This window comes from Aplidium turbinatum, chromosome 2 (assembly GCF_918807975.1).
Source record: "Aplidium turbinatum chromosome 2, kaAplTurb1.1, whole genome shotgun sequence".
In the NCBI taxonomy this organism is placed as follows: Eukaryota; Metazoa; Chordata; class Ascidiacea; order Aplousobranchia; family Polyclinidae; genus Aplidium; species Aplidium turbinatum.
The window spans coordinates 3,142,554-3,167,084 of NC_137473.1; the positions used below are offsets into that span (position 1 = coordinate 3,142,554).

General features: G+C 37.3%; 2 protein-coding genes across 2 annotated transcripts; both read right to left on the bottom strand.

Moving 5' to 3' along the window:
* Positions 1–239: 239 nt before the first annotated feature.
* On the bottom strand, positions 240–1,888 carry LOC145765107 (transcription initiation protein SPT3 homolog). The gene has a single exon (XM_082576861.1). The coding sequence runs from the start codon at positions 1,830–1,832 to the stop codon at positions 816–818; it is 1,017 nt and encodes a 338-aa protein (XP_082432987.1). The 5' UTR covers positions 1,833–1,888; the 3' UTR covers positions 240–815.
* Positions 1,889–19,376: 17,488 nt separating this feature from the next.
* On the bottom strand, positions 19,377–23,294 carry LOC145785673 (uncharacterized). Its single transcript, XM_082597365.1, has 8 exons — positions 23,244–23,294; positions 22,859–22,993; positions 22,199–22,303; positions 21,466–21,559; positions 21,235–21,371; positions 20,914–21,027; positions 20,546–20,698; positions 19,377–20,345 (listed from the first exon to the last, which is right to left on the bottom strand). The coding sequence occupies exons 1-8, from the start codon at positions 23,292–23,294 to the stop codon at positions 20,088–20,090; spliced, it is 1,047 nt and encodes a 348-aa protein (XP_082453491.1). The 3' UTR covers positions 19,377–20,087.
* Positions 23,295–24,531: the final 1,237 nt, after the last annotated feature.

The following is a 24,531-nucleotide window of genomic DNA, read 5'->3' on the forward strand; positions in this document are numbered from 1 at the left end:
AAAATTAGGTAAACCTTGCAAACCGGGCTAAAGGGGGGTTGTAACCCCCCTCCCTCCCCCCTTGGCTACGCCACTGCTTGATGTTATTCCTGGCAGTATCGCATAGCCTACTTGTAGGGACGCAGGGGCGGTGACCGAGATTTTCTGCTTAGCTTTTGGATCAGCAGTAATGCAATTAAGAGAAAAGTAGGCAAATTTGCTTGTTGCCGTTGAGAAAGGTAATTTATAATGAAACCTTCACAAATCGACACAATAACAGTGTAAGAGTAGCCTAGTGGCATTTCAGTTTTACCCTACTTGGAAATTTAATGCCGCTTTGAAATGACATTTTAATAAAAAAAAACAAAGTAAAGTTTACTTATTTCGACTTCATGGACAATCAACACAACTTGTACAGACATTGACATTACAAAATCACAACAATATGAGGATGCCACACTAAAGATTTGTGACCACGAAATATCATAATGAAACTTATGAAAAAAACTGCCCAAAATAATGCCACAAAAACAATCGTGCAAGAAACTTTGATCAGCAACAATAATCTTAGCTTACCAAATTACATCATTAAATTACAATTTCCCAAAACTTTAGCGTTTGGTTTGGCAATTATTAGCCATGATAACAGCAATTTCATGTCGTCACAATCCGCAAAAACGAATTTTTTTTTTCTTTTGAGATAGCCAGATAAATGAAGTCATTGAAGCATAACACTGAAAAATGGTTTTGTCTACAAATGCCATATGTTTACAAATTGTAAACAATGTTGTAAATTACAATCAGTCAGCTGCAGAAAAGTAGCTGCTAATATAAACTTAAAGTATTGCAATGATTGGCAGTGAGCCGACAAATGGAGCAATCAGCTTTTGGGAGGCTGAAGATAGATGATTAATTTTTGAAGCAGCTGAGCATCGGCGCAGTGCTTCATTAATATGAAAGAGAGTCAGAGGCGGCTTCTGCTGGTCAGAGAACAAATTATCTTCAAAACTTGATTGAACAGATGTGGTTGTGGTGATATCGTTAGATAACTCATCCGCTTGAACTAGCAATGAAAAGTAAACTAATTCTGACACAGTTTCATGAGCTAAATACGCAACCGCTTCCCAACCAAAAGTGTCCGGTTTAAAATCCAACTGTGATAGAACACAATGAAGCCAATTTTGAAATTTTTTTAATTTTTTAATAAACGTGATCTGCCGGCACTCTGAATAGTATAAATATTCATTAGTATTCATAGTGCGGGTTTGTATTTCAGCTCTTCTTAATCTTTGCAATCGAACTTCACTTCCTTCATCATCACCAAGCATTGTCACCAAATTATCTGACACATCTATACGTTTCAGAAAATTTCTACATTTAGTTTTTCTCTTTTTAAACTTTTTAGTGTTCAAACCTTCATTTTCATTGTCACTGTCCACAATTTTGTCAAAATCATCATTTTCCAAAGATTCATATTGACACACCTTTGTCTTTTCATCGCGAAACTCAAGTTGGTGAATGAAATGAAACAATTTGGGAACGTTTTTTCTGAGAAGAAACATAATCTCTTCAATACCGATTGATGATGATCTCCTGTTTTCTGCAACCTCTCCAGCAAGCGTAAGAATTGCACACATTTGTTTGTAAACAATGTTGTTTATCATTTCTGCTGTTTCATTTAGTGGAGTCGCTGAGTCTCCAAATGCATGCATCATCTGCAGAATTTCACCAACAAATGAAATTTTGGAAAATAAATTGACTTGGGGAAAATATGACTCTTGTTGTCTTCTCCCAGAAGCATCTTTGAAGAACTTAACTGACTTTTTCAATTGCTTTGCTTTTCTTTTTTCCATGTAAAGTGTAGCTTATATTTGAGATAACAACACAACTCGGTATCAATACCCTTAGTAAAATCTGAAATAAAGCATTGTCAGTCAAACAAGCTGGAAAAAAATCAAGACTTTACAAAAGATGCTCATCCAGTCAATAGGTTTCACTGTTATGGGTGTAGACCAAAGTCGGATAGTGGAGTCCATTCTTAAAACACTAAGAGGTTAAATTGTTGTGCAAATGCCAGGATTTGATGAATGTAATACAGCAGCACATTTTTATGTAATTGTTAATTATAATTGAGACTTTTTGTTGTGTGATGTAATTGTAGGTTCAAAACATTTTGCTCCAAATCACAATCACATTTGGTGATAACTGAAACATCAGCTCAAACAGAAAAACTTTTTTCAATAGCTAGTAAGTTTTATACCACAAAATGGAACTTACTGGGTACCGGTACAGACAATTTCCACAACCTAACCTTCAAATGCAATTTCACTGCTTTTGATATAATCAGCTATATTACCGTACTATATATACATAATATCATAGATAAACATGACTATGGAAGCATTTAATTTTTGTGATTAAAACATAAAACTAATTGCATCTAGAAGTAATTGTTATTGTGAATATAGCCTCTGAAGCAATATGCATATGTTCAGTCTGACATGATGTTTAACATCAATATGCACTCAGGCATCAGTTCAGATCATTTCTGACCATCACAACGAAGGCATGCTGACCATAGGCAATAGGCATGCTGCCTATACGTCACCTCCATATCTTTCATTTGTGAAACGTCAAATTATGCATGCATACTAAATTCACTCCTTAGTCTTTTTGTGGACCAAGGAGTGAAATTAAACTAAGAAAACTACCAAAATGGTATTCTTGAGGGTTCACTGTTGCCTTGCGCAAAAAAAAAAAAAAAATTATACTTCAAAAAACGTAATTGGTCATTCCAATAACATTCTGCCCTTTCACATGGAGTTAAGAGAATGCAAAACTGGCTTTCAGCCAATGTGCCGTTCTTCAATTCCAGGAAGGATGTTTTTTCTCTCATTTTCTTCATCCCCAGACCTGAACCCCCTATGCATGTACATTGTACAATAAACATATGATTATGAAGGCCGAAAGCGAATAGTAATAAAACAAAACAAATCGCAAAATTAAAACTCTCAAATTGTATATTATTTACGGTAAGTTTTGCGACTGTCGCATCCATATTTAAACCTAATTGTCATGTTATGATATCAAACATGTTATTACGTCCGCAATTTGTCGCTTCTACCTTTTTCTAGACCACTGCTATGTTAAGAATATCAGCTACTGTTTTTCGTTGCGATGATTAGAAATAAAAACAAATTGAATTGAACATTGATGAAACTATTTCTTTTAAACAAGATGATTACTTTTTACCAAGGCTGCAGAGGTACGTATGGATCCAAGATTTTTAGGAACCTGATCCGATTTTTGTTTTATGACATCCGGATCTGGAACAGATTGGAAGTAATTTTATGTCTGAATTTTATTATAAGAGTAGCCTATTTCACCACACAACAGATTCACACTTTTTGTAAAAGTAGTTTACAAAAGGGAATTCATTGAATTCGTTCCTGTAGGTGCAATGGTGTATGATGTTTAGTGGGTGCAACTTACTCCGTCCCCTGAGCACTTTGTCCCCCAATTTGGGTCTGCTACTATTCGGTGAGTCCGATTCGGTGAGTCCGATTCGGTGAGTCTGATTCGGTGAGTTCCTAACCTCTAACCCTAACCCTAAAACGGCAATGATAATTAGGCTACGGTACCCGATAATTTAAAAAAAAAATTGAAAAAATCCCCCGTTAAGGGATCGGACTCACCGAAACAAGCCATTCCGCCCAATTTAGTCCCCTAAAAAGATTGAGAAAAAAATACAACTGAGCAGAAGTCGCTGATCGGAACTGCCGCAAGGGTCATTCTATTATAATACAGTCACACTATGTAACCCATCCTCTCAGAATTTCTTCATTTTTTAATATGTTAGATCTACTGGGAAAAGATGAAGATTGGCATTTACGCTGTCAAAATCCATCAAGCGGTTTTCAAGATATGGACAGTTACATTTTTGCCACTAGAGGCGCTGTTTTCGCATCACAAAAACAAAAATGGCTTATAATTCTTATTTTATAAGATACAGAAATAATGAAAATATGTATTCTTATAGTTTTTGGGGCAAGGAATTCAAATATGTTATTACATTTGTGAAAAAAGCAAAGGGAAACACTTTATTTTATTGAGCAAAAGTTTTGGGGTGCTTCATTTCAATGCCCCATATTTCAAATCTGCAAAAAGTTTTTTTCCCCCAACCAATGCTAAACTGTCAAGAAAAGCTACCTGCTTCATGTGCAGAAGTATGATAAATACGTTTTGTTTCAAACTTCTGCAATTGACAAAAATGTTTCATTGCTACATTCACAATGTTTTCAATCAATAGACTTGAAGTGTAATACATGATCACATTTTATTCTATTTGAATAAGGCACTAATGATGCTCTACAGTAGCAGAGCGAAATGCATATGCCATAAATAGGGCTCTGCTGATTCTCTATGCACTTTTAATAAAAAATACATGATCACACAGCATCTGCAATATGCATTATGATGTCAATCATAGCAAATGCTCTGGAGTGACAAGATATCCAGGCTATCTGTTTTATGTGTAAAAGTAAGATAAATGTAATTTGTTGCAAAATTTTGCAATTGTCATGAAAAAAAAAACAATATTAGACTTGTAAACAACATTTTATGGGTATATACTTCAAAATACACTTCTACACAGTACACACTAGTTAGTGATGCTATCTATGATTTGATATGTAGATTGAATGTAGAACATACACAAAACTGCAATAAATCAGGATTAAAAACTGCCAGTAATAAGTCAAGGGGAAACCAAAATAATGAGTGCAAGATTTCGCAGGGTTGATCGGTTTAAACCGGGCAGTTTTGACTACCTATTACTGGTTAAAACCCCTTTAGTGTATGAATCAAGTTGCTTTTTAATTGAATTAAAAATATTACCCTCCATCTTTAGTAATGATGTTCAACTATATTTTGTTTTGATCAACAATAACCTAAATGCTGGATTTGGAACAAAAAATATTCAATTTCTCTGTTTATTTTTAATATTTCATCCAGTTGGTATTTTACTTATTGATATCTCAATTGCGTGACTATTTTAGTTATCGAGAAAATTCAAATTCTAAAAATAAGTTTCTAATGAACCAAAAAATGCTTGGTAGAACGATGAACCATTTGCACAGCCAACTGAAGTACAAGAATTTATTCCAACATTGTTTTTTTTTATGAAAAATATTTGCCATAAAATTTGTGCAACATTTGCCCTCCCGTTGCGTAGCACATAAGACGTAGCACGACATGTAATTAAGGTAGTAGTCTTAACGCTGTTTGATGTCTTGTTTTTGGCGGTGCTGAAACAAGAGAAAAATCCAAGATAAATATAATCTTTCGTACGAATTTTACAGACAGCCATCTGTGACTGCCTGACAGGTCGGTATTGGCGGCCATTAATGAAAGTTCAGGCGGCCATTAATGAAAGTTCAGGCGGCCATGGCCGCAGCTATTTCGAGGCCTGCATATCAAAATGGCCACAACTGCTTTTATATTTCCTAAATAGCCCATAGTCCAGGTAGCCGACCATTCACTACATAAAAATATTATTCTGGGTTTTGACCGGTTTAAACCTAGTTTTCACCAGTTAAAACCAGGTTTAAACCGCTTAGTGGTCAAAACCAGTTTTGACCACTTAGAGATCTACCCTGATTCGATAGTTTAACAAAGATTTCTCGCTAATTAGTACAGTGGCAGCCAACCCTCAAATAAAGAGAGGGCACTCAATGATGATGAATAGAAAATTACAGCTTCCGCTAAGATAAAAACGCAAACTATGCATCAGTAATTTGATAAACACGTCCAGCTCTGCTGATGCTCGGTGCAGCAACTTTTGATATAACTTTTGTCTTAGGAACATATAAAATATCATGTTTTGGCCATTGAAACGTTTGACGTGGCCCACTGGGATGCATGAACTTGACTAAAAGTTCTTCATCAGCTGCTGTATCATTCAAGATAATACCAATCCACCATGCCTGGTCGTATTTCACTGCAACATACTCCTCAACATTGAAGTTTTCAGTTTGCTGGTGGCTATCAAAAAATTTGAAACAACCTGCAAACAAATGATCCTCTGCTGTGAATTTAAACCTGATGCTTGCAATACATTATGAGGAAAACAAATGATAGCTTCTGGTGCCTGGTATTGTGTGGCCTTGAATGTATCTTTTATTTAAAGCCAGTCGAATATCAATGAACTTTTCTTTGGATAAAAAATAAAAACTGATTGAATGCATCTAGCTGATTTGCAATAAGTGTAAGCATCTTTCGCTGTCAGAATTTGACTTTGGCATGGCTGAGCTAAACTTTTGTGGAAAAGTTTTCGCTTAATTGCCCCACCAAGTCCATCACAAGAAGTCTTGTCATGACTTGTAACGAAGAAATTCCAATTTGCAGAAAATCCAAAGACCTGTTGATGATAGGTCAGACTTGAAAAAGTTTTGAAGTTTTTTGTATTGCCCAGCATACCCATCTGAAAAATACATAGCCTACTCGATGGGTTGAATGAATGGATAGTTTTGTTTCAAATAGTGAGCCAATCCTTCTTGCATTGCAAACACAAAACTTGTATTATGATTCAGGTCATCAGAAAAGAAGGCCATGCTCTGTTGAATATAAGATGAAGTAGATACTGTAGAGCAGGGGTCACCAAATGGCGGCCCGCGGGCCGCATGCGGCCCGCCACGCTGTATCGCTGCGGCCCGCGGAAGGTATCAGCGTACAAGTATAACCCAAACTACTTTTCTTGAGGAGTCAATGAGCATGAAGGTAAAAAATACATTCCGGGAAGCATATTTTCGCTTTGCATACGATTCCACCGACCGACCATTCAGATTGTAGATCTAGGTGGGGGTCGCTTAAAGTTATTCCAATGCGATGTCCAGCCACACTGTCCCAGTGGTTGATTAAAACGTCTGTTTTCGAATTTCGAAATTGTCTGTGAGCATAGGGTTGCTTATTTTAAGTTAGTAAGTGTCATGTAAACACTAATGTGCGTTTCACCGTTATTGTGTTTCACAAGCAGTGTTCCCGTTATGCAAGTTTTTGTTGGCAAAATAGGTCGGTGTGCCAACTCAATTTATAATAAATGGGCAAAATATTATATAGACATTTTCTGGTTGTATCAAGAAAATGAAATATCTTCTGACAGGTGTTGGTTGTATTACTTTTGATTGTATTATGGTTGTATTTTCATAAGACAACTTCTGGTTGTAGGCTATTATGAAAATATTTAGTTTGGTAGCCTACTGTGAAATGTTGTTAATCAACAATTATTCTTGTCATGCTGATAAGCACCGCAAGTGACAGTTGTTTAATAATCAAGAAAATAATACGGTTTTACAGACTCTCACAAAAAGATGAAAAAACCAACTCATTGCTTTTTTAGAGGGAACACCGTTCATGAGTTGCAATAGAAACGTTTTTTCGGTGATTTCTACAAGCGTTTGTTTCTTTCTCCCTGTTATTGGAACCTATTCTTCGCTGATATGTTAGCAGCATAGCAGGTCACTGTTGTTGCCTATATTGCGATTTCTTTGGTTACTGAAACTGTTAATTGCAAGATATCTTTTGTGAAGCGAAGTGACAACATCACTCTTGCTTGGCGATGAATATTCTGATGAAACCGCTCGCCTCGCTACAAGTGCGCAAAACAAGTGGCCATGGCCACCTAAAGATACGGCCTGATTTGTCACATTTTGCAGAAATTTCCAGGTTTTTCTAACTTTGGGCGAACGTTTAAATAAATTTTTCTGAAAATTAGATTTTAACGCTTTCTTCATTCTTTTCCCCAGATGACACAATAGGTTTTAACATCCTCACATGTTGAAAAACAAAGAAAATTTGATTTTGTAGATTTTAGTCAGACTGTTAATTTTCAATAACAGTCTGATTTTGCGTTTTTCAACTTCCTTTTTCTCACTTGCTATTGCTTCCCCAAGCCAACAAAAAAGTTTTATGTCATTAGGAAACTGCAAAAAGTAAAAACATCTCAAAAAATATCAGTCAAGCACTAGCAGTAGCTGTAATCAAAATCTGCAAAATGTGACAAATCAGGCCAAATCTCCAGGTGGCCATGAAGTGGGCTCGTTTATTAGACATTGTTAAAGAAGTCAAAAGTGTTGTTTAAAGGAGCTTGGTCTGGCAGTAGCGTTGTTCGACTAATTTTTTTGCTGCGGTATTCTAAGATAAATAGTAACAACATGTAGGCCTAACGCTGAATACTGGGTATTAAATGCGTTCATTTCTAGCATAAGAGTCAAGCTACCTAAAATTTTATTAGTACGGCCCGCCACAGCTCTCCTTAGTGCCAAAGTGGCCCGCATGCACAAAAGGTTGGTGACCCCTGCTGTAGAGTATCATTAGTGCCTTAACACTTTGCTCCTCAAAGGGAGGCCAGATTTGGCCCCCCCCTCATATTTCCTTTGATTATTTGAAGCACAGTAACGCCATGCACTTGGTTTTTCTTGACTTTTCCTAAAATTGCCAGGCGGATCTGATGATATTAAATTTGATGCTAACAGTTGTGTAGTTTTCTTGTAAATTCAAGATTTTGGTGAATTTTTGCTATTTCTAGCTAACTTCCAGCAAAGCGTGAAATGGATTACATTGCGATAACAAGCCATAAGCTCATAATTGCTTCGTGCATCGATATGCGCGAGCAGAGAGAAACGTCCTCTTGTTTTCCTTTGTTTGGTTTGACCTCAATAATACAAAGCGCGTTATTTCTTACGCTACAAAAGAAAAGCCAGTGATCACAAAGCTGTTAATTAGAAAAAATAATAGCAAACGTTTTTTGCGTTATCAGCTCTACAAAGAAGAATAGCAATCCACGATCAAAATAGTAGGCTATGTAGGCCACAAACTATTCAAAACAGTTATTTCAAGTAGATAATATTCATTGACGAATAAAAAACGTTACAATAAGAAATCATGGGTAAAGGCACGAAAACCTGGTTTCGAAATAAACGTTTTATGGAAATACTCTCATTGACAAGCATTGCAATTGCGGAAATGTATGACTGCAAATGCTTTTGGGAGAAGCCGGAGAAATAGCGTTTTTGCAAACAGTAATTGTGAGATACACTCAAAATTATGAGATAGGCTCCATTTACACGTAGCAGCTAACTCGATGGCGTCCTTTCCCTGCTTTATGTCGCCTACTTTTTCTTATGTCCTGCATTATTGTTTCACCGTGCACTGTGTGTTGTTCCAAAGAGCGCAAAATAAAGATGATAATGCCTCATGTACATTACAAAATATTTTGTAATGTAGACAAGGCATAAAGTTAGGCGTCACATTAGACAAAAAACAAATCAGCTTTCTTGATCATTGATTCAACGTCTGAATACGTTGCGTCAATGTACAGAAAAAGAGGCCGGCTATTGTGAAGACCCGCCATTTATAAAGGATCCGATTATACCAAAAGTGAGACAAACTAGTGGATCAAAGAATGAATAAACAATGCTGAGGAAACTAAATCTAAGTGACGAACAATACCGATGTCTTCATTTATCTTGGAAAAATGCTGCCTAAACTTATCAACAAAAAATACAGTAAATAACGGCAAGGATCCCGAAAGCAGAATTTGCTCAACTTTGGCATGAATTTAGTCAGACATTTACAGTAATAATTCCACACATACAATAACGGGCTTTCAACGGCTGTAAGATACATAATAATCAACCTGGTTCTGGGCGGTTTGTGTAACAGCTTAGGGGAAGACACTACTTGAAATGATGCACCACTCAAAATATTTTCAATGAAGATTGAGTCTAAAAACCGATGTGGATTGTGCTTCACAATGACTTCAAGTTTAGGACAGAAAAGGCACAAAAATATCACGATGAAAATAAAGACCTTGTGGGAAATTTTCGAGAATCATAACACGATGCAAATACCAAAAACGCGTAGTTTGCATGCTGGTCTAAGCTGGCCGGCAACCACAAAGGTAGACAATACAGGCAGTTTATATTTCGATAACAGCGCAATAAACATTATAAATACGTAAACCGACAATTTTCTTTTACAAACATTTTACGTCTAATAGTAAATTTTTCCCCAACAATTTTTTGTAAAGCGCTTGCAAACCACGGTTTTGTAAAATAGTTCATCATTATTATTTTTTACTTCTCGGATATTCTAAAACGTCATCAGCAAAATCACAAAAAAAAATTTATTACTTCAATGTAGTAGGCCTAAGAATTTTTTATAGAATTGTAGCCACGTTGTTTCAACAAAGAAGCCATTTTTTGGCAATATAAAGTTATAGAAAATAATTTGCAATCATGCAAATGTTTGGGAAGAATCTAGGAAGTCTTCTCACAATCTGGCACAAAATGATTATGTTTATTGTATTTCTGCAATATTTTTTACGACAAACTTTGAAGCTTCGTTATAATCATTTTTATCTTTGAAGTCAAAAGTTAATTTTTTTTTTGGCCAGAAACATAATCGCTGCCTTGCTGATGTTGTCGCCTTTACGCGTATTTTTTGTGCTTCAAACAATAAGAACCCAGTCAGCAATCCAGTCCTTTTACATTGATTCAACATTTGTAAACGTTAAATTTATGTAGATTTGCTGACTGTGGGTTATTTCACATTTCCTTTGTTTACGCATGTTCCTCAATTCGCTGTTGTATTGTTTCGACGCTGGAGGACTAAAAATGTTATTTCAAATTCATTGACACAATCTTCAATAAAAAGTGAGCTTCGAACTTAGCTTTGTTGATGTAAATGCTGTATTTTTTGTGGATGTAATTTATGAGTCATGTTTAAAAACACCCGTAAGCGAAATGACTTATGATGTGGCCTGCATGATATTTGTGTTGCGACTTGACACAAATCCACAATTTCAAAAGCACCTAATTTGAACTTAGAAATTTCAGATAATTTCAACAACTTGTTCAATTGTCTTCTCTCTACTAAAAATATTCATACTACAAACTCAATTGTAGACATAAAATACACAAACGAAGATGTAAACAGCTATTCAAGCAGGCTAAGGTGTTACTTATGAGAAATTTGGTTCCATAAAACTAGAAGCTAGCCATGAGTTTCGGAATGCATTAGTTTAGGATAAAAATGTAAGACAACAAACGCAGTTTTGTTTTTTTTCAAATTCGTGTAACAATGTTACTCTGATTGTAACTATTTTAGAATCAGTGAGTAGCTTACAATAAGATTTGCTCGCAAGTCGTAAATTCTAATCAATGCAATGATTCGGCACACCGCACACACACTTCGTGCGTTCGATCGAGCTCTTTGTTATTCAGAAGTTTGCATGAAATCGGATTAGCACGGTAATTAAATAGCGGCAAGTTAAATCAAAATTGTCGTTTTTGGGTACTTTTGCAAAAATTGAAATATCAAGTTTAATATATAAAATTTTAAAATAATGACTTTTCAAACTTATAGACAAATGATTTGCTTTCACACCAGTGCAACTTCTGTTGAAATATCACCAGCGGATAACACGTAACAGCTGATTGAATTTGATCCAAAAATGGCCCCCCCTTGAGCAGTTAACTTCCAAAAAAACGTTGAAAAGCAAAGGGTTAATTCAAATAGAATAAAATGTGATCATGTATTACACTTCAAGTCTATTGATTGAAAACATTGTGAATGTAACAATGAAACATTTTTGTCAATTGCAGAAGTTTGAAACAAAACGTATTTATCATACTTCTGCACATGAAGCAGGTAGCTTTTCTTGACAGTTTAGCATTGGTTGGGGGAAAAAATCTTTTTGCAGATTTGAGATATGGGGCATTGAAATGAAGCACCCCAAAACTTTTGTTCAATAAAATAAAGTGTTTCCCTTTGCTTTTTTCACAAATGTAATAACATATTTGAATTCCTTGCCCCAAAAACTATAAGAATACATATTTTCATTATTTCTGTATCTTATAAAATAAGTTATAAGCCATTTTTGTTTTTGTGATGCGAAAACAGCGCCTCTAGTGGCAAAAATGTAACTGTCGATATCTTGAAAACCGCTTGATGGATTTTGACAACGTCAATGCCAATCTTCATCTTTTCCCAGTAGCTCTAACATATTAAAAAATGAAGAAATTCTGAGAGGATGGGTTACATAGTGTGACTGTATTATAATAGAATGACCCGCAAACATTTCAAAGTATTTCCTTTGAAAAGATCGAGAGAAAAAATACAGGAGCGCCGAAGTTGCCGAAACAGTTGACCACACTAAATATCTTGAAATAATAGTTGATAAACCAAACCTCACTTTCGGGTTATCAAATTAAGATTAGGGTTAGGAAAGTAAGTGTGGGTTATCACATTTACTTTGTGGTGGCCCATAAAAATTCAATGATTAATTTCAAGGGGAAAATTCTAAAATGTTTGTGGTAAACGGAACCTCCAATCAGCGACATAGGCTTTGTTCTAATTTTTTCTCGGTGTTTTCAGAGGACTTGATCTTTCCAGGGGACGGAATAGGTTGCATCCGTGCTTAGACTGGTACCATACATCATGTATTACTAACCACTTCTTATAGCACTATTGGTCTCAACATAACAGACATCTTGACATGTAATGTGTTATCTTTCTTCCTTCAAATGCATAAGTGCATACTACATGACATGATCACTATGATTGCTGAAATGCTTGCCAGATGTTTCGGCCCTAGGCTTGCGAGATGTTTCGTCCCTGAGATCTTTCGTTACGACGTTTTGCCCCTACAAGACATCGGCTACTTTGGTGGAAAGTGCAAGATTGAGAGTGGCAAAACACCGCGACCGAAAACAAGTTTTGTTCGAAGTCGGCAAGGACCGAAACATCTTGGGCAGTGACTCGTAATGGTTTTGTTTCTGGCTTCCTGTCAAGCTGTTGCGGGCAATTTCAAGTGTAATCTACCTTGGAATTAACTTTAATACGCGGGTGTGCCTGTTAACCGTGGGCTTGTGTAACGCCATAAAGCTGCTTTTCTTCTATGCAAGACGATCTTGCCCAGTGTCCGATAGGCTACAATTGTTGTATGAAAAACGATTGTGTTATTTTATTATTTCAAACCCATTCCAAGCCTGTATTGTAGGCATATAAGGCAATAGTTATTGATTTTCTTCATTGTGTTTCACACGGCCGTAGCCCAAAGGTTGTTAAATTGAAAACTTAAGAGATGTTTCAGCCTCTTGCTGACTTCGAATAAAACTTTTTTCAGTTGCGGTGTTTTGCCACTGTTAATCCCGCACTTTCCACCAAAGTAGCCGATGTCTTGTAGGGCCGAAACGTCGGGACGAAAGATCTCAGGGACGAAACATCTGGCACCCGCTGAAATAACCATTCAGTGCATAGCAAAGCAACAGCTAAAACATGTAGGGTAGGCTGTAGGCTTAAAAATGAAATAAAGTCTATCATCATTTGTCAGCTTAATGTAGGCCAAATTGCCTACCTTGTAATCCATGCACCGGCGCCAAGTCCTGGGCGGGCGGGGCGCGCCCGCCTGACATTTCAGAAATTAAAAAAAAAATTAATGTTATTTAAGTCCCAAAATTTCTGTAACCATCTGCCACCTTCTGATCCTAGCCTACTTACCTAATTTGCAGGGTTTTGTCGCCATATGATAGGCCCTACTAGACCTACTAAGTAAGCGATTAGTTTTCGTCAATTATTGCTAAAATTGTTACATTCATGCAACGTTAAACAACGTTGATTCGCTGTTAAACGAGCAAAAGTGTCCGGCCGCGCCGTTTGTCTCCACTCTGCCACTCGTAGCCCAGTGCTATAAATCAAGTAAATTGCGCAAAAATGCGAGGAACTTCATTCGCGGCAAAAGTCTGACCGCAATTTCCACTGTTTTTACATTGTTTTAACATCGCCAGATGTTAAATCGGTGTAAAAACTGTAGCATTGTTCTTCAAAGAAGTTATCAATTAACTCTGCTGCCAAAATGCTCTATTTTGTCGTCTCAATCATCACAGTTACGTCACTGATATTAAACTGTGCACTGTTTGGCCGGATGAAACCGTTGGTTGTCATTAGTTGCAATTCAGCTCCTTCGTTATATAACTGTTCTAATTGTAGTCTTGTAGATTCAATGTAAGCTCGGTTCAATAGAGCAGTATCGCTAGATGGCTTCTCGGGAGCTGAATTGCCATAAAATCGCTTCTGCATTGCATTACAGCATCTTGTTTCTTATCTGTGTGCCGGCTAAGAGCGACTTATCGTATGAACCCACCGATGTATTGTGTGTGTGTTATCATGTTGTATCAACAATAGTAATGTAATTATGGAACTAGTACAGTATTGCAGTTTTCGTCCCGCAACCCGCACATACCAATCACAAAAAATATGCGGAACTGAATTACCAGGACCAGACGTTGTTGCATATCAATTATATTTATTACTTGTTTCCAAATCGTGTTAAAGGAGACATAGACTTAAATGTAAAACTAGACTAGCCCAACAACCTAGCAAATTCGCCCTTTTGAAAAACGCACAAAATAACCTTTATGACGTGACAGCGTGTTTGCCCGCCGAGCTATTTTGAAAACTCCGCGCCTATGAATCCATGCATATTTATCATTCTAACACTGAACATTTTCAACGCATACCGGTAGGCTACTGTAATAAACACAGTGCTTCCACTTCTGACAATTGATAAATCCTCTCCAATTTCCTTTTTTGTCCTGAAAAATCCCTTTTTTCTCAGTCGGAAATCTTTCAAAATTTCCTTCATAGGCGAGGTTATTTAGGTTAAAAACGGTGCTAATACAACTTTAAAGTTATTAATCTGTTAAAGCTATTTTAATCTCGATTTTATTCAGTAGCACCGGTATGTCGAAGCAACGTTGTTTTATTAGAACAGTAGGCTGCACAAAAGCAGCCCATATTTTACAATAACATGGTTTACTTCCTTTGTTCACTGTCCAGCCAAAAAACTGCTTGTCAGTTAGTCGGTTCTGGGACATTTACCACCTGGAGTCCTGAACATCATTTACGACTCTCATCTTTCCTACCCGGACTCCCAACCTATCCCTAACAGCGAAAATGTACAGGTGGTAAATGTCCAGGTTTAACAAATTATCCATCCATTAACAATTAATTTATTTTTGTGTTTAGTTTTCCTTGATGCGCTAAGCCGCTAACTTAACACTATTGGCTAGGCTATCTCTTTTTTCTCCTTGTCAGTAGCCTAACGTCTTCACAATGATCTGAGACTGACAAAAACTCCAGGATACTAGGCCTATTCATGATACTGACTCAGTCTGACTGTGTACACTATACACGTTGTACAAATACTATATAGCCTCTTTTATTATGACACCATAATCAGTTAGCATAGACAAAAACTAACTTTTCTAAACCGGAAGGATATCACTAGCCTAAGCTTATCATACCGTACCTAACTGTACGGGGAAGCTCAGTGAACTTTGTCATTGCTACTCAACTTCAACTGTAAATCAACAGATTACCTAATTTTAACTCAAAGAATTGAGAACTAACTCTCTCACTGCAGACTGCAATCACGTCCAATTTCCAAAATGGCGAGAAAAGAAATCAAGCGACAGAAAGGCGAGGATGGCAAAGAGAGTAAGAGCCTGAGAGGGGTTCCGAATGTCCAGTGACGACGGAAACCAGCTGATCATCATTATTCCAGTCGTTGTTAGAATTTTTGAAGGGGAATATTAATAAAATTTTCTTTAAAATTGCTAAAAACAATTCCCTTTTTAAGACAAAATTTTCTTGTAAACTTGTTAAAAATCCTTCCTATCTTCATTTCCTTTTTTTTATCTTTCGAAGCGTTGAAAAATCCCGATTTCGGGATAAAATCCTTCAAAGTGGAAGCACTGAATAAACATGCAACAACCTGAATGATAGAAATTCAGTGTTGCCATTGCCACAAACGCATTCGGTACATCAGATTCTCTGCAGGGCTGTCAGATTTTGGATGGTTGCCAGATTTTTTTTTAATTTTTGTCTTTTCTACTTGTTTAAAAGTTAATTTTACTTTCAGTTGTGATCGAAAGTGAAACGCCAACTTTCATAAAAACTAACAAAAACAAACACTTCCATTTTGTGGTGAAGTGTGGATCTTAATAAGGAGAACCAAAAACAATATTTTGAAAAAGGTAGCAAACAAAAATATAATAGTCTTGTATCAAGTCGCAATCGGCCTTTTTTTAACAACTCTGACTCCGGACACGCCAAAATCTTTTCGACTTCATAGCCTTGCTTTTTTTAACAACCAAACTAAATTTTTAGACAGCGAAAAAATAGTGCGTCGAAACAAAGATCACGTGCAAGTTCATTCGGCAAACGTGGTCACACTTCCTTATGACGAATAAAAACTTACCCAGAGAGATTCTCAAATTCCAACAAATTAAAAAAAAGCTCTAACTATTACTCATATTTGAAAAGACATAAAACATTAAGCTGAGGCTACTCAAATTAAAAATTCACCACAAAAAAGCGCTTCTATGCAGTATCGAACTGATCCTTTGGGTATACTAACTTAAGACATAAGGTACCGTGTGCGTGAACAATTCAGTTGACAAAGGGAACGTTCAAATATTACGTAACGCTTTTTTCCGAATTTTTGACCCCCCTCCCCCATGTAACGCCAACGTAACGCTTTTTTCAATCCCCCCTCCCCCATGTAACGCTTTTTCACTACAAATTCAGCACAAAAAACTACCATTCCGTACTCGAAAGCGTTACGTAACGTTTTGCTTGAACCCCCTCTCCCCCGATGTGACGCTAACGTAACGCTTTGCATAAACCCCCCCTCCCCCTCGAAGGCGTTACGTAATATTTGAACGTTCCCAAACCTCTTGAATTTATAAGGTGTGGTATATAAGTAATTGGAAGAAGAATAAGACAATTGGAAGTTGGTAAAAGAAAGCGAGGAAGTCCAAAAAGAAGATGGAGTGATTGTGTGATAGAAGATATGAAAGTAGTTGGAGTAAGGAAGAAGATGTTGGTGACCGAGTGCCACGGCGGACTGCAATCTGCACCGGCGACACGAAAAAAAATTCGAAAGACGTAACGCAATCATGCGTGACATATGCATTACTGATAAGATATTTCGCGGTAGGGCTATGCGCTCTACTGACAACTTGTTAACAGTTTTTGTGTAAGTGTTTTCAGCTACTACATTTTTTGATATCTGAATAAAACCACAGGACTTCACTTGAGTATTGCTGCAGCAAATAACTTCTTTCTTTTCATTTTTTACTGCCCATCAAGTAGGGATGGGCAAAATAGAATACCGAATATAGAATAACCGGTTGTAGAGTCTAACCGGTTTCAAAATGCATATGAAATCGGATAATTGAAACCGCTTTAACGATTTACTTCGTAATAGTCAGTTTGATCGCAACGAATTCGCTGCAGCGAAAGTAGAATTGTTTATCGATTCAGTGCGATGCGGCGTCGGAAAAACGCACGAGTTTCATTGTTCGCATTAAAGAGATCTTTCTTGTCAAGCGCTTTGTAGTCCTCACAGTCTTGCGGAAGTGTGGTACGAAACAGCTTAATCCGCTTTCAGGATTTTTCTCTATTTCGGTACCACAAACCTAAGTTGTTTCTGGTAGAATACAAGGGTCGACTTGCCTTCGCTGAGCCACCCGACATCGTGAGCTCCCACTCTCGTATGCAGGACAACGTCGACCACAGGGTGTGCGAATTAGCGACCCTCCCTGCTGAAGTACGTACGGGGGCTTTGTCTTAGCTGTACTGCCGCAGAGCAAGGGGGTGGGCAATTTTTTTTTAGGGGGGGGCGAAAAAATTTAAATGGGCAAAATCATTATAATTGTAGCTATTGCTTGAGAATGTTGGGATTTTGCCAGGGGGGCAACAATTTTTAGGTGGGGGGCGAAGCCCCCCGGCTGGCTACGGGCTTGTAATACCGTACAGTGACATGGACGACTTGTTGAGCTGTGGGATTGAAGATGCTGCTTGCAGTAGTGAAGATGAATCAGCAAATTTGGCTTCTCCTGCTTCAGAAATAGATACATATCTCACGTTGTTGAAAGCATTTACTACATCTCTTCAAAACGCCCTTGTTTGATGGAAAGCAAAACAAAAACCAATTTTCTTGTTTCTGTCAGTTAGTTTCAAAATATTTTTGTGTACCTGCTACATCTGCTTCTTCAGAGAGATGTTTTTCAAGTGCAGGTTTAACTGCCACCAAATTGAGATCTCGTTTGACTGGTGAAAGTTTGCGATAAGCAATTTTTGTGATGTTCATTGTTTTTGTAAAGTCATAAAAATCATTAAAATGTGTCCATGGTAAAAACTGTCAATTATTCTAGAATACGTATCTGTATTCTATATTCGGTTTCAGTATTCTAGAATATTCTAGAATAGCTAATTATTCTATTTTGCCCATCCCTACCATCAAGCCAATCTTGTTATAACATTATTTGCCGATGCTTGACATTTGTCACATCAAGAACACAGGAAGCAGCTGACTCGATGGCTGCTACAGTCTTTCGTTGCTTCATCATCATCATAATCCATCGTCGGTTTGTTCCCCACTAGTGGGGGTGGCCGATTGTTTCCGCGCAGCAATTGTTTTAATCCCTTTTCTCCATTTCACCCTGTCCGTTGTATCTTCCTCCTTCAGTCCGACTTTTTTAAATTCATCCTTCACTTGTTGTTTCCACGTTCTTCTTGGACGACCGCGTTTCCTCTTCCCATCCACCTTTAGATATAGTGCCTTTCTAAGAAAACTTCCTTCCTCCCTCCTTGTCACATGTCCAATTGTCCATACCATCTTACTCCATTTGCCCTTGCCAGTTGGTCTATGGTCTCTCTCATCTCTAGCATATCCAACAATTCTTCAGTCCTTTTTTCCCTTCTCGTTTTCACCCCACACATTGCTCTCACCATTGACCTTTCCGTTCTTCTCAGGATTGCCAGTTCACTCTCTCTCAATACCCATGTCTCGCTACCATATAGCATTGCAGGCCGCACACAGCTCCGATATACTTTTCCTTTCATCCTTAGTGAAAATTTTCTGCCATGCAACATTTCCCCACATTCCCTGAACTTTGCCCAGCCCAATCTTGCCCTTGTTGTCACCGCTGCTTCACATCTACCGCTTCCCTTTATCCGATCACCCAGATAACAGAAGTCTGTCACTGTTTCCATTCCTGTCGTGGAATCTCGATAGTTATGGTGCTCGTATTGTTGATAACTGTACCGTACGGTAACAACCCCTTATTACCAGCTACACAGCCTACGTCACAAGTTGCTGTTTGATAAAGATTATACATGCCCCATTAATGTCATAATAATAATGTTAGTTTTTATATAGCGCTATATCCATCGCAGAATGCGTTGCTCCTCAGCGCTTTACAAAGCAGACAGTGACAGATCAGTGTCATTATGAGACAAGAGTTTTATAAAACCAAAAAGTAGGCTAATTTCCTGAAAATAATATTGATGTCGATTGTCGCCCCATGCGACATAAGGTGTTATACTGTAGTAGGCTACTATTCTTGCAACTGACAAATTAAAGTTTTCTCTCATCTAACAAAGACACTGGGCATTTGTTTTGATTGACAATCACAAAAGAAATTGGCTAATTCTTATTTTGTTTAGATCTTTAAAAAATTAATCAACAACTCACATCAACTAATCGTTTACCTCACAATACTCAAAATGACATTTGACAGCATAGCCTATAACCCATTCCAACGTCATACATTTTGACAGGCCTATAGCCAAAAAAGCAGCATACAGCCACTGTACATAACATTGTGCAACAAATTTGAAAAACTTTAAAAACTTATGTTTTTTATGCGATAATTGCGTTTTTGAAGTTATATTGTGTTGCACAGTGTGATCAGTCTTCTTCCATGTAATGGTATGTTGTAAAGCATGGTTTGGCTCCAGGTCCCCTGCGGTCACAGACACGCATATTATCCCTGAATAGGGGGGTATCACGATTGCTAATCGCTCATTGTCGCCTGGTTTCAAGAAAAACCATGTAAACTTGATTTGTAAAGATTCAAGGAAAACCATGTAAACTTGATTTGTAGGATAATGTTGCGCTTCTTGAAGCTTGCAAACTTTCGTTCGATAATGGACACATCCAAGAGATTAAGCAGCAAGACACTTTTGATTCATTGGCTTCAAAAGATTAAGTCTGCATCAGAATTGCAAAGTGATGCAACATAATCTCTTATGCCGCACGCTCCATCAATTGCAATATCCAAGCCTGTGGGATCTTCCACATTGTACGCAAAGTTGATCGTTTCATTCATCGCAGTACGCAATTTCTTGATGCGGTTTAACATAGCGTTGCTTTCAATATTGCTTGGGCCAGGTGTGTTATTTCGGGTTGGTTCAGTGTTAATGTAGACCTTGGTGGAGTCAGATGGGCCATCATTCTGAAACAAATTTCATCATTTTACATTTGCAATAAAGTGCTGTATGCAGCAAACAGAGTCAAAAACATTTACAGCAAAAACGTTTTCGACTCGCATAATGTAAACCGACATATCTTGGCATAGCTCCACAATAGGCTTTCACAATAAGCTTTTCAATTGCGTTGTGCAATTGTGTAGTTTTACACTCAAAGTTTACTAACTTCTGCGATTGCATGTCCGGAATGTTGGCCAATGTGTGGAAACTTTACACAGCAAGCATACTCTTTGGCTGTGCAACTTTCATCTTCGGACAAAGCTTTGTTTATTTCCTTTGACGCGTAGCTTTTCTGCAGCATGATGTTTTCAGGAGAAAGCTGAATAAAACTCAAGATAAGAAAAGGTTTCGTGGCATGCACAATGGCGTGTAACTTGTGATAAAACAAAAACATTATGCAACGTCAGCTCACAGTGTAATATTGCACAAAAGCATGTAATATGTATCCTTCAGCATGAAATGACAACTGCAACAAAAATCAACTCGTTCATGCAAACCACAAAAAATGTAGCATTGTTGCTAGCATTAACCTACCGCATATTGAGGATACTTGAAGGTTTCGGTAAGGATCAGAGTGGCACGGCAATTGCATTTTTTTGTGCTCTGAATTGACCTGTTCTTTCTGGAGCAGCTTGGATGATCCATTAACTGCAAACAATGGAAACTTCAAAGTTACATCAAAACATGTAGCGTTGGTGTAGGAGCAAACTTCCACAGCCCCACTTGCTGTACCTGTTCCAGTGGCACCTAACTCAAAACAATGAAGTAAGTGGGAGTATTCCCATTTGTGGGCTAAAATCCAAATTTAGAAGATTTAACAGATGAATGTAGGCTATGTGTCGAAGATAAACTGACATGTGCTTGCTTTAGTGTTCTTTTCTTGTCATTTCTTGCTTTGTTGCGGTCTCGACCATGTTGGCATTCCCAGTAGTGAGTGCAAGTAATGGTGAAAGGTACTCCATTGTCCCACTTCACAGTATGCAACGAACCACCTAATTCATACACATGCAAAAAGTAACATTTTTACATGCAAGCAGTTTATTTTTGTATTTACATCACTAACTTCAGTGCAAAATCACCATTCACCAGTTTTGTTTTTCTGTCTCTTTATAAATTTTGTTGTCGTATTCTTTTCAAATTCTTCAACAGCTTTTGTTGCATCTTCCCAGGAAGAAAACCACTGTGGACAAACATTAATATGATTACTGATTAGGGTTAATGATTCCTCATTGAAAAAGCAATAAACAGAAAGAGAGAACTTTTATTTAGTCTTCTGCAAGAATAGTAGCCTATGGTTCAAGTCGGAATGGCCCGTTTCGGTGAGTCCGATTCGGTGAGTTCCCTATTCGGTGAGAGCCTTTTTCGGTGAGAGCCCTATTCGGTGATATTCTTTAAAAATTATTGGGTACTGTAGCCTAATTATCATTGCCGTTTTAGGGTTAGGGGGTAAGGGATAGGGGTTGGAGGTTACGGTTAAGGATTAGGGTCTCATTTCAACGTTTAGCGACGTTAAAACGATGTAAAAGCGGCAATGGTAATTAGGCTACGGTACCCAATAATGTTCAAAAAAAAATTCAAAAAAATCACCGAATAGGGCTCTCACCAAAAAAGGCTCTCACCGAAAAGGCTCTCACCGAATCGGACTCACCGAATAGTAGCAGTCCCGGTTCAAGTATAAACAATACGAATAAAATAGCATCATAATAAACTAGATTCACAACAGCCAGGAAGCAGAAAAAACTATATTAGTCATTGAGTCAGGACTATATCACTCATTGACAATTAACTGTAATGGCGAGTACAGCACAAACTGACTCGCCTTCACATCAAAATGTTGACTGATGACTTCATTAGATGCACTCTGTTGAACAGTTTCATCGGTGCTCGTTGTTGCTTCTTCTTGTGTGGCGTTTTCTGACTGCAACTGCATTTCAAAATGACCCTTACATTATTTATATACCATAAGATTTCCAACTATTTAAACATTAATGCAAGCAACGTCTGCAGCAATTTCAAACCTGACAACAAAAAAAATATGGCTGTGATATATCACTGAGTACTGGGTTTTTTTTTTCGGTCATTTATCGGTCATTGACCGATTTTTTAGCAAAATGACCGAAAAAAATATAGTCAATTCAGTCAAAATGTCCGAAAAAATATATAGTCAATTGACTATATATGACCAAAAATGACTAAAAATGACCGAAATAAATAAAAATGACCGAATTTTTTCAAGTCATTTCGGACAAATAACCGAAAAGTCTCAGCGAAAAAATAAACCCAGACTGAGTATATAGTGTAAATCCTAAATATAGCCTCAATAGCACTGTCAGATAAGGAATTCTGCCCTAATTTGAGAAAAGGTTGAAGCTGTTGAAAACATCCTAAATCTGGCAACACCTGATTGTAACCATGGCAACAAGTGTGTAAAAATAGCCACTTTGAAAAAAAATTGTCTCTACTAAGGTGAAAGTAAGACCTTATCAACTTGAGGAAACTTGACAATATACTCAATCTTCTTTGAGACCTCCGAAGGTTTGGCACTCGTGTGGTGTCCACGAAGAGCAAGTCGAACCTTATACTTTGCATCTATTGGAACATGTTTGCTGCATTCCTACAAAATAAAGAAAAAATTGAAAGAAAATTACCAAAAGATAGCATGGTCAATAGTCAGGCAGAGAAGATATTTGACAGATGCAGTGTAAGTAGTTGATTAAAGAGACATGCGATTATGTCTTGGAAAGATACTTAAATAGCATGACAAAAAAGAGCACCACTTTTTAAGTGGCCTACCAAACTTGCACTTTTCTGTTCTATCTCATCAAAATACTTGGAGACCACAACTCCTGCAAAGACTGCCTTACCTTGGAATACTGCAAAAGAATATATGTTTTACTCTCTTTGGGCCATTGCATTTAATTCATAGACAAACCAGACCAAAGAAAATGAAGGGGTGTACCAGCAAACATCTATAGGATTGGCCCATGATACCAGAGAAGGATCCACACAGAGGATACAAACTGATATGAATGAATCAACAAGTGAATAAAAAATAACAGTTAACCTTTCAAGTACAATAACATGTAGCTCCACACAAAGTGAAATTAACATGCCTTTTGACTCTTTTTTATTTCTTTAAAAGTAATGTATAAAAAGACATTATTGTCCAAAAAGAATGTCTAAAAAGGCATTAATAAAAGTAACTACGGACAGTGGCCAGTGTTTCGATTTTCCGATCTCTTCAGCATAGTAATAGTCCAGTCGTTGAAGGGTTTTACCTTGACTTAATTGGTGTAAAGCTGAAATTTTGCACATTGGTTCTGTTCATTATGTACAATAAGGCGATGTGAAATTTGAATGGACAAAATCGAATTATCACACAGGGTGACTACTGTTGTGTAGAGTATTTTTGTGAAGTTTTATGCAATAAAATCCAGTATCCGTAAACATGTAAGCGTTTTAAGGTTAGTATTTTCTAATTCTTGCAAGGTGATTCCACAAAAAATACTATCACAACGCATCAATCCACGTGATCCAAATAGCGCGCTCTGAATGGCTAGTTAGGGAAAACGCGTTGTGTGCCGCACACACGCGCGCGCGAGCGATTGCTGTCTGCTGCTGAGAGATTTATAGCTTGAGATGCTGAATTGCTGATTATTAATTATTGAAGAATGAAGATAAGGCTGCAAAATTCAGATAAAGTTGTGTTCAGCCGAAATGTTTGCTATGATTTTATGCTTGGTTGTTAAATAATCATTCAGTTCAAAGTTAGTTTAGGCTAGGTTTTCCAAATTGTGTAAAGTAGGCCTAAGAGGCAGTGTCTGTAATTATCAGATCTTCTGGAATAAGAACTGCTTATTCAGGTGAAGTTGCTGTTTGTGGTTCTGCATTTTTCATATGTAGCTTTGAGAATGACACTAATAAGGTTCATAGTATTACGGAAGGCTCAGACAACTAAGTTTTCAGCACTTAAATTCTTAGTTCTGTGTACCGGTACTGTAAGTGGGCTATGTTTTTTTTTTTCAAAAAATACATTAATCTCTTCACATATTATCTTTAGTTCATAAAGCTGACCTTGTTGTAGGTAGCATTGTTAACTGTTAAATCATGCCTAAAAGTTCTAAAAAGAGAGTAAGAAGCATGGAAAGCTTT

Bases quoted from the DNA above. Each gene is read 5' to 3' on its own strand.
- LOC145785673 (XM_082597365.1), bottom strand. From the start codon at position 23,294: ATGCAATGGCCCAAAGAGAGTAAAACATATATTCTTTTGCAGTATTCC. The intron at 22,994-23,243 runs GTAAGGCAGTCT...TTTATTTTGTAG, and splicing joins TTCTTTTGCAGTATTCCAAG to GAATGCAGCAAACATGTTCC. The intron at 21,028-21,234 runs GTCAGTTTATCT...CATTGTTTGCAG, and splicing joins GAACACTAAAGCAAGCACAT to TTAATGGATCATCCAAGCTG.
- LOC145765107 (XM_082576861.1), bottom strand. From the start codon at position 1,832: ATGGAAAAAAGAAAAGCAAAGCAATTGAAAAAGTCAGTTAAGTTCTTC.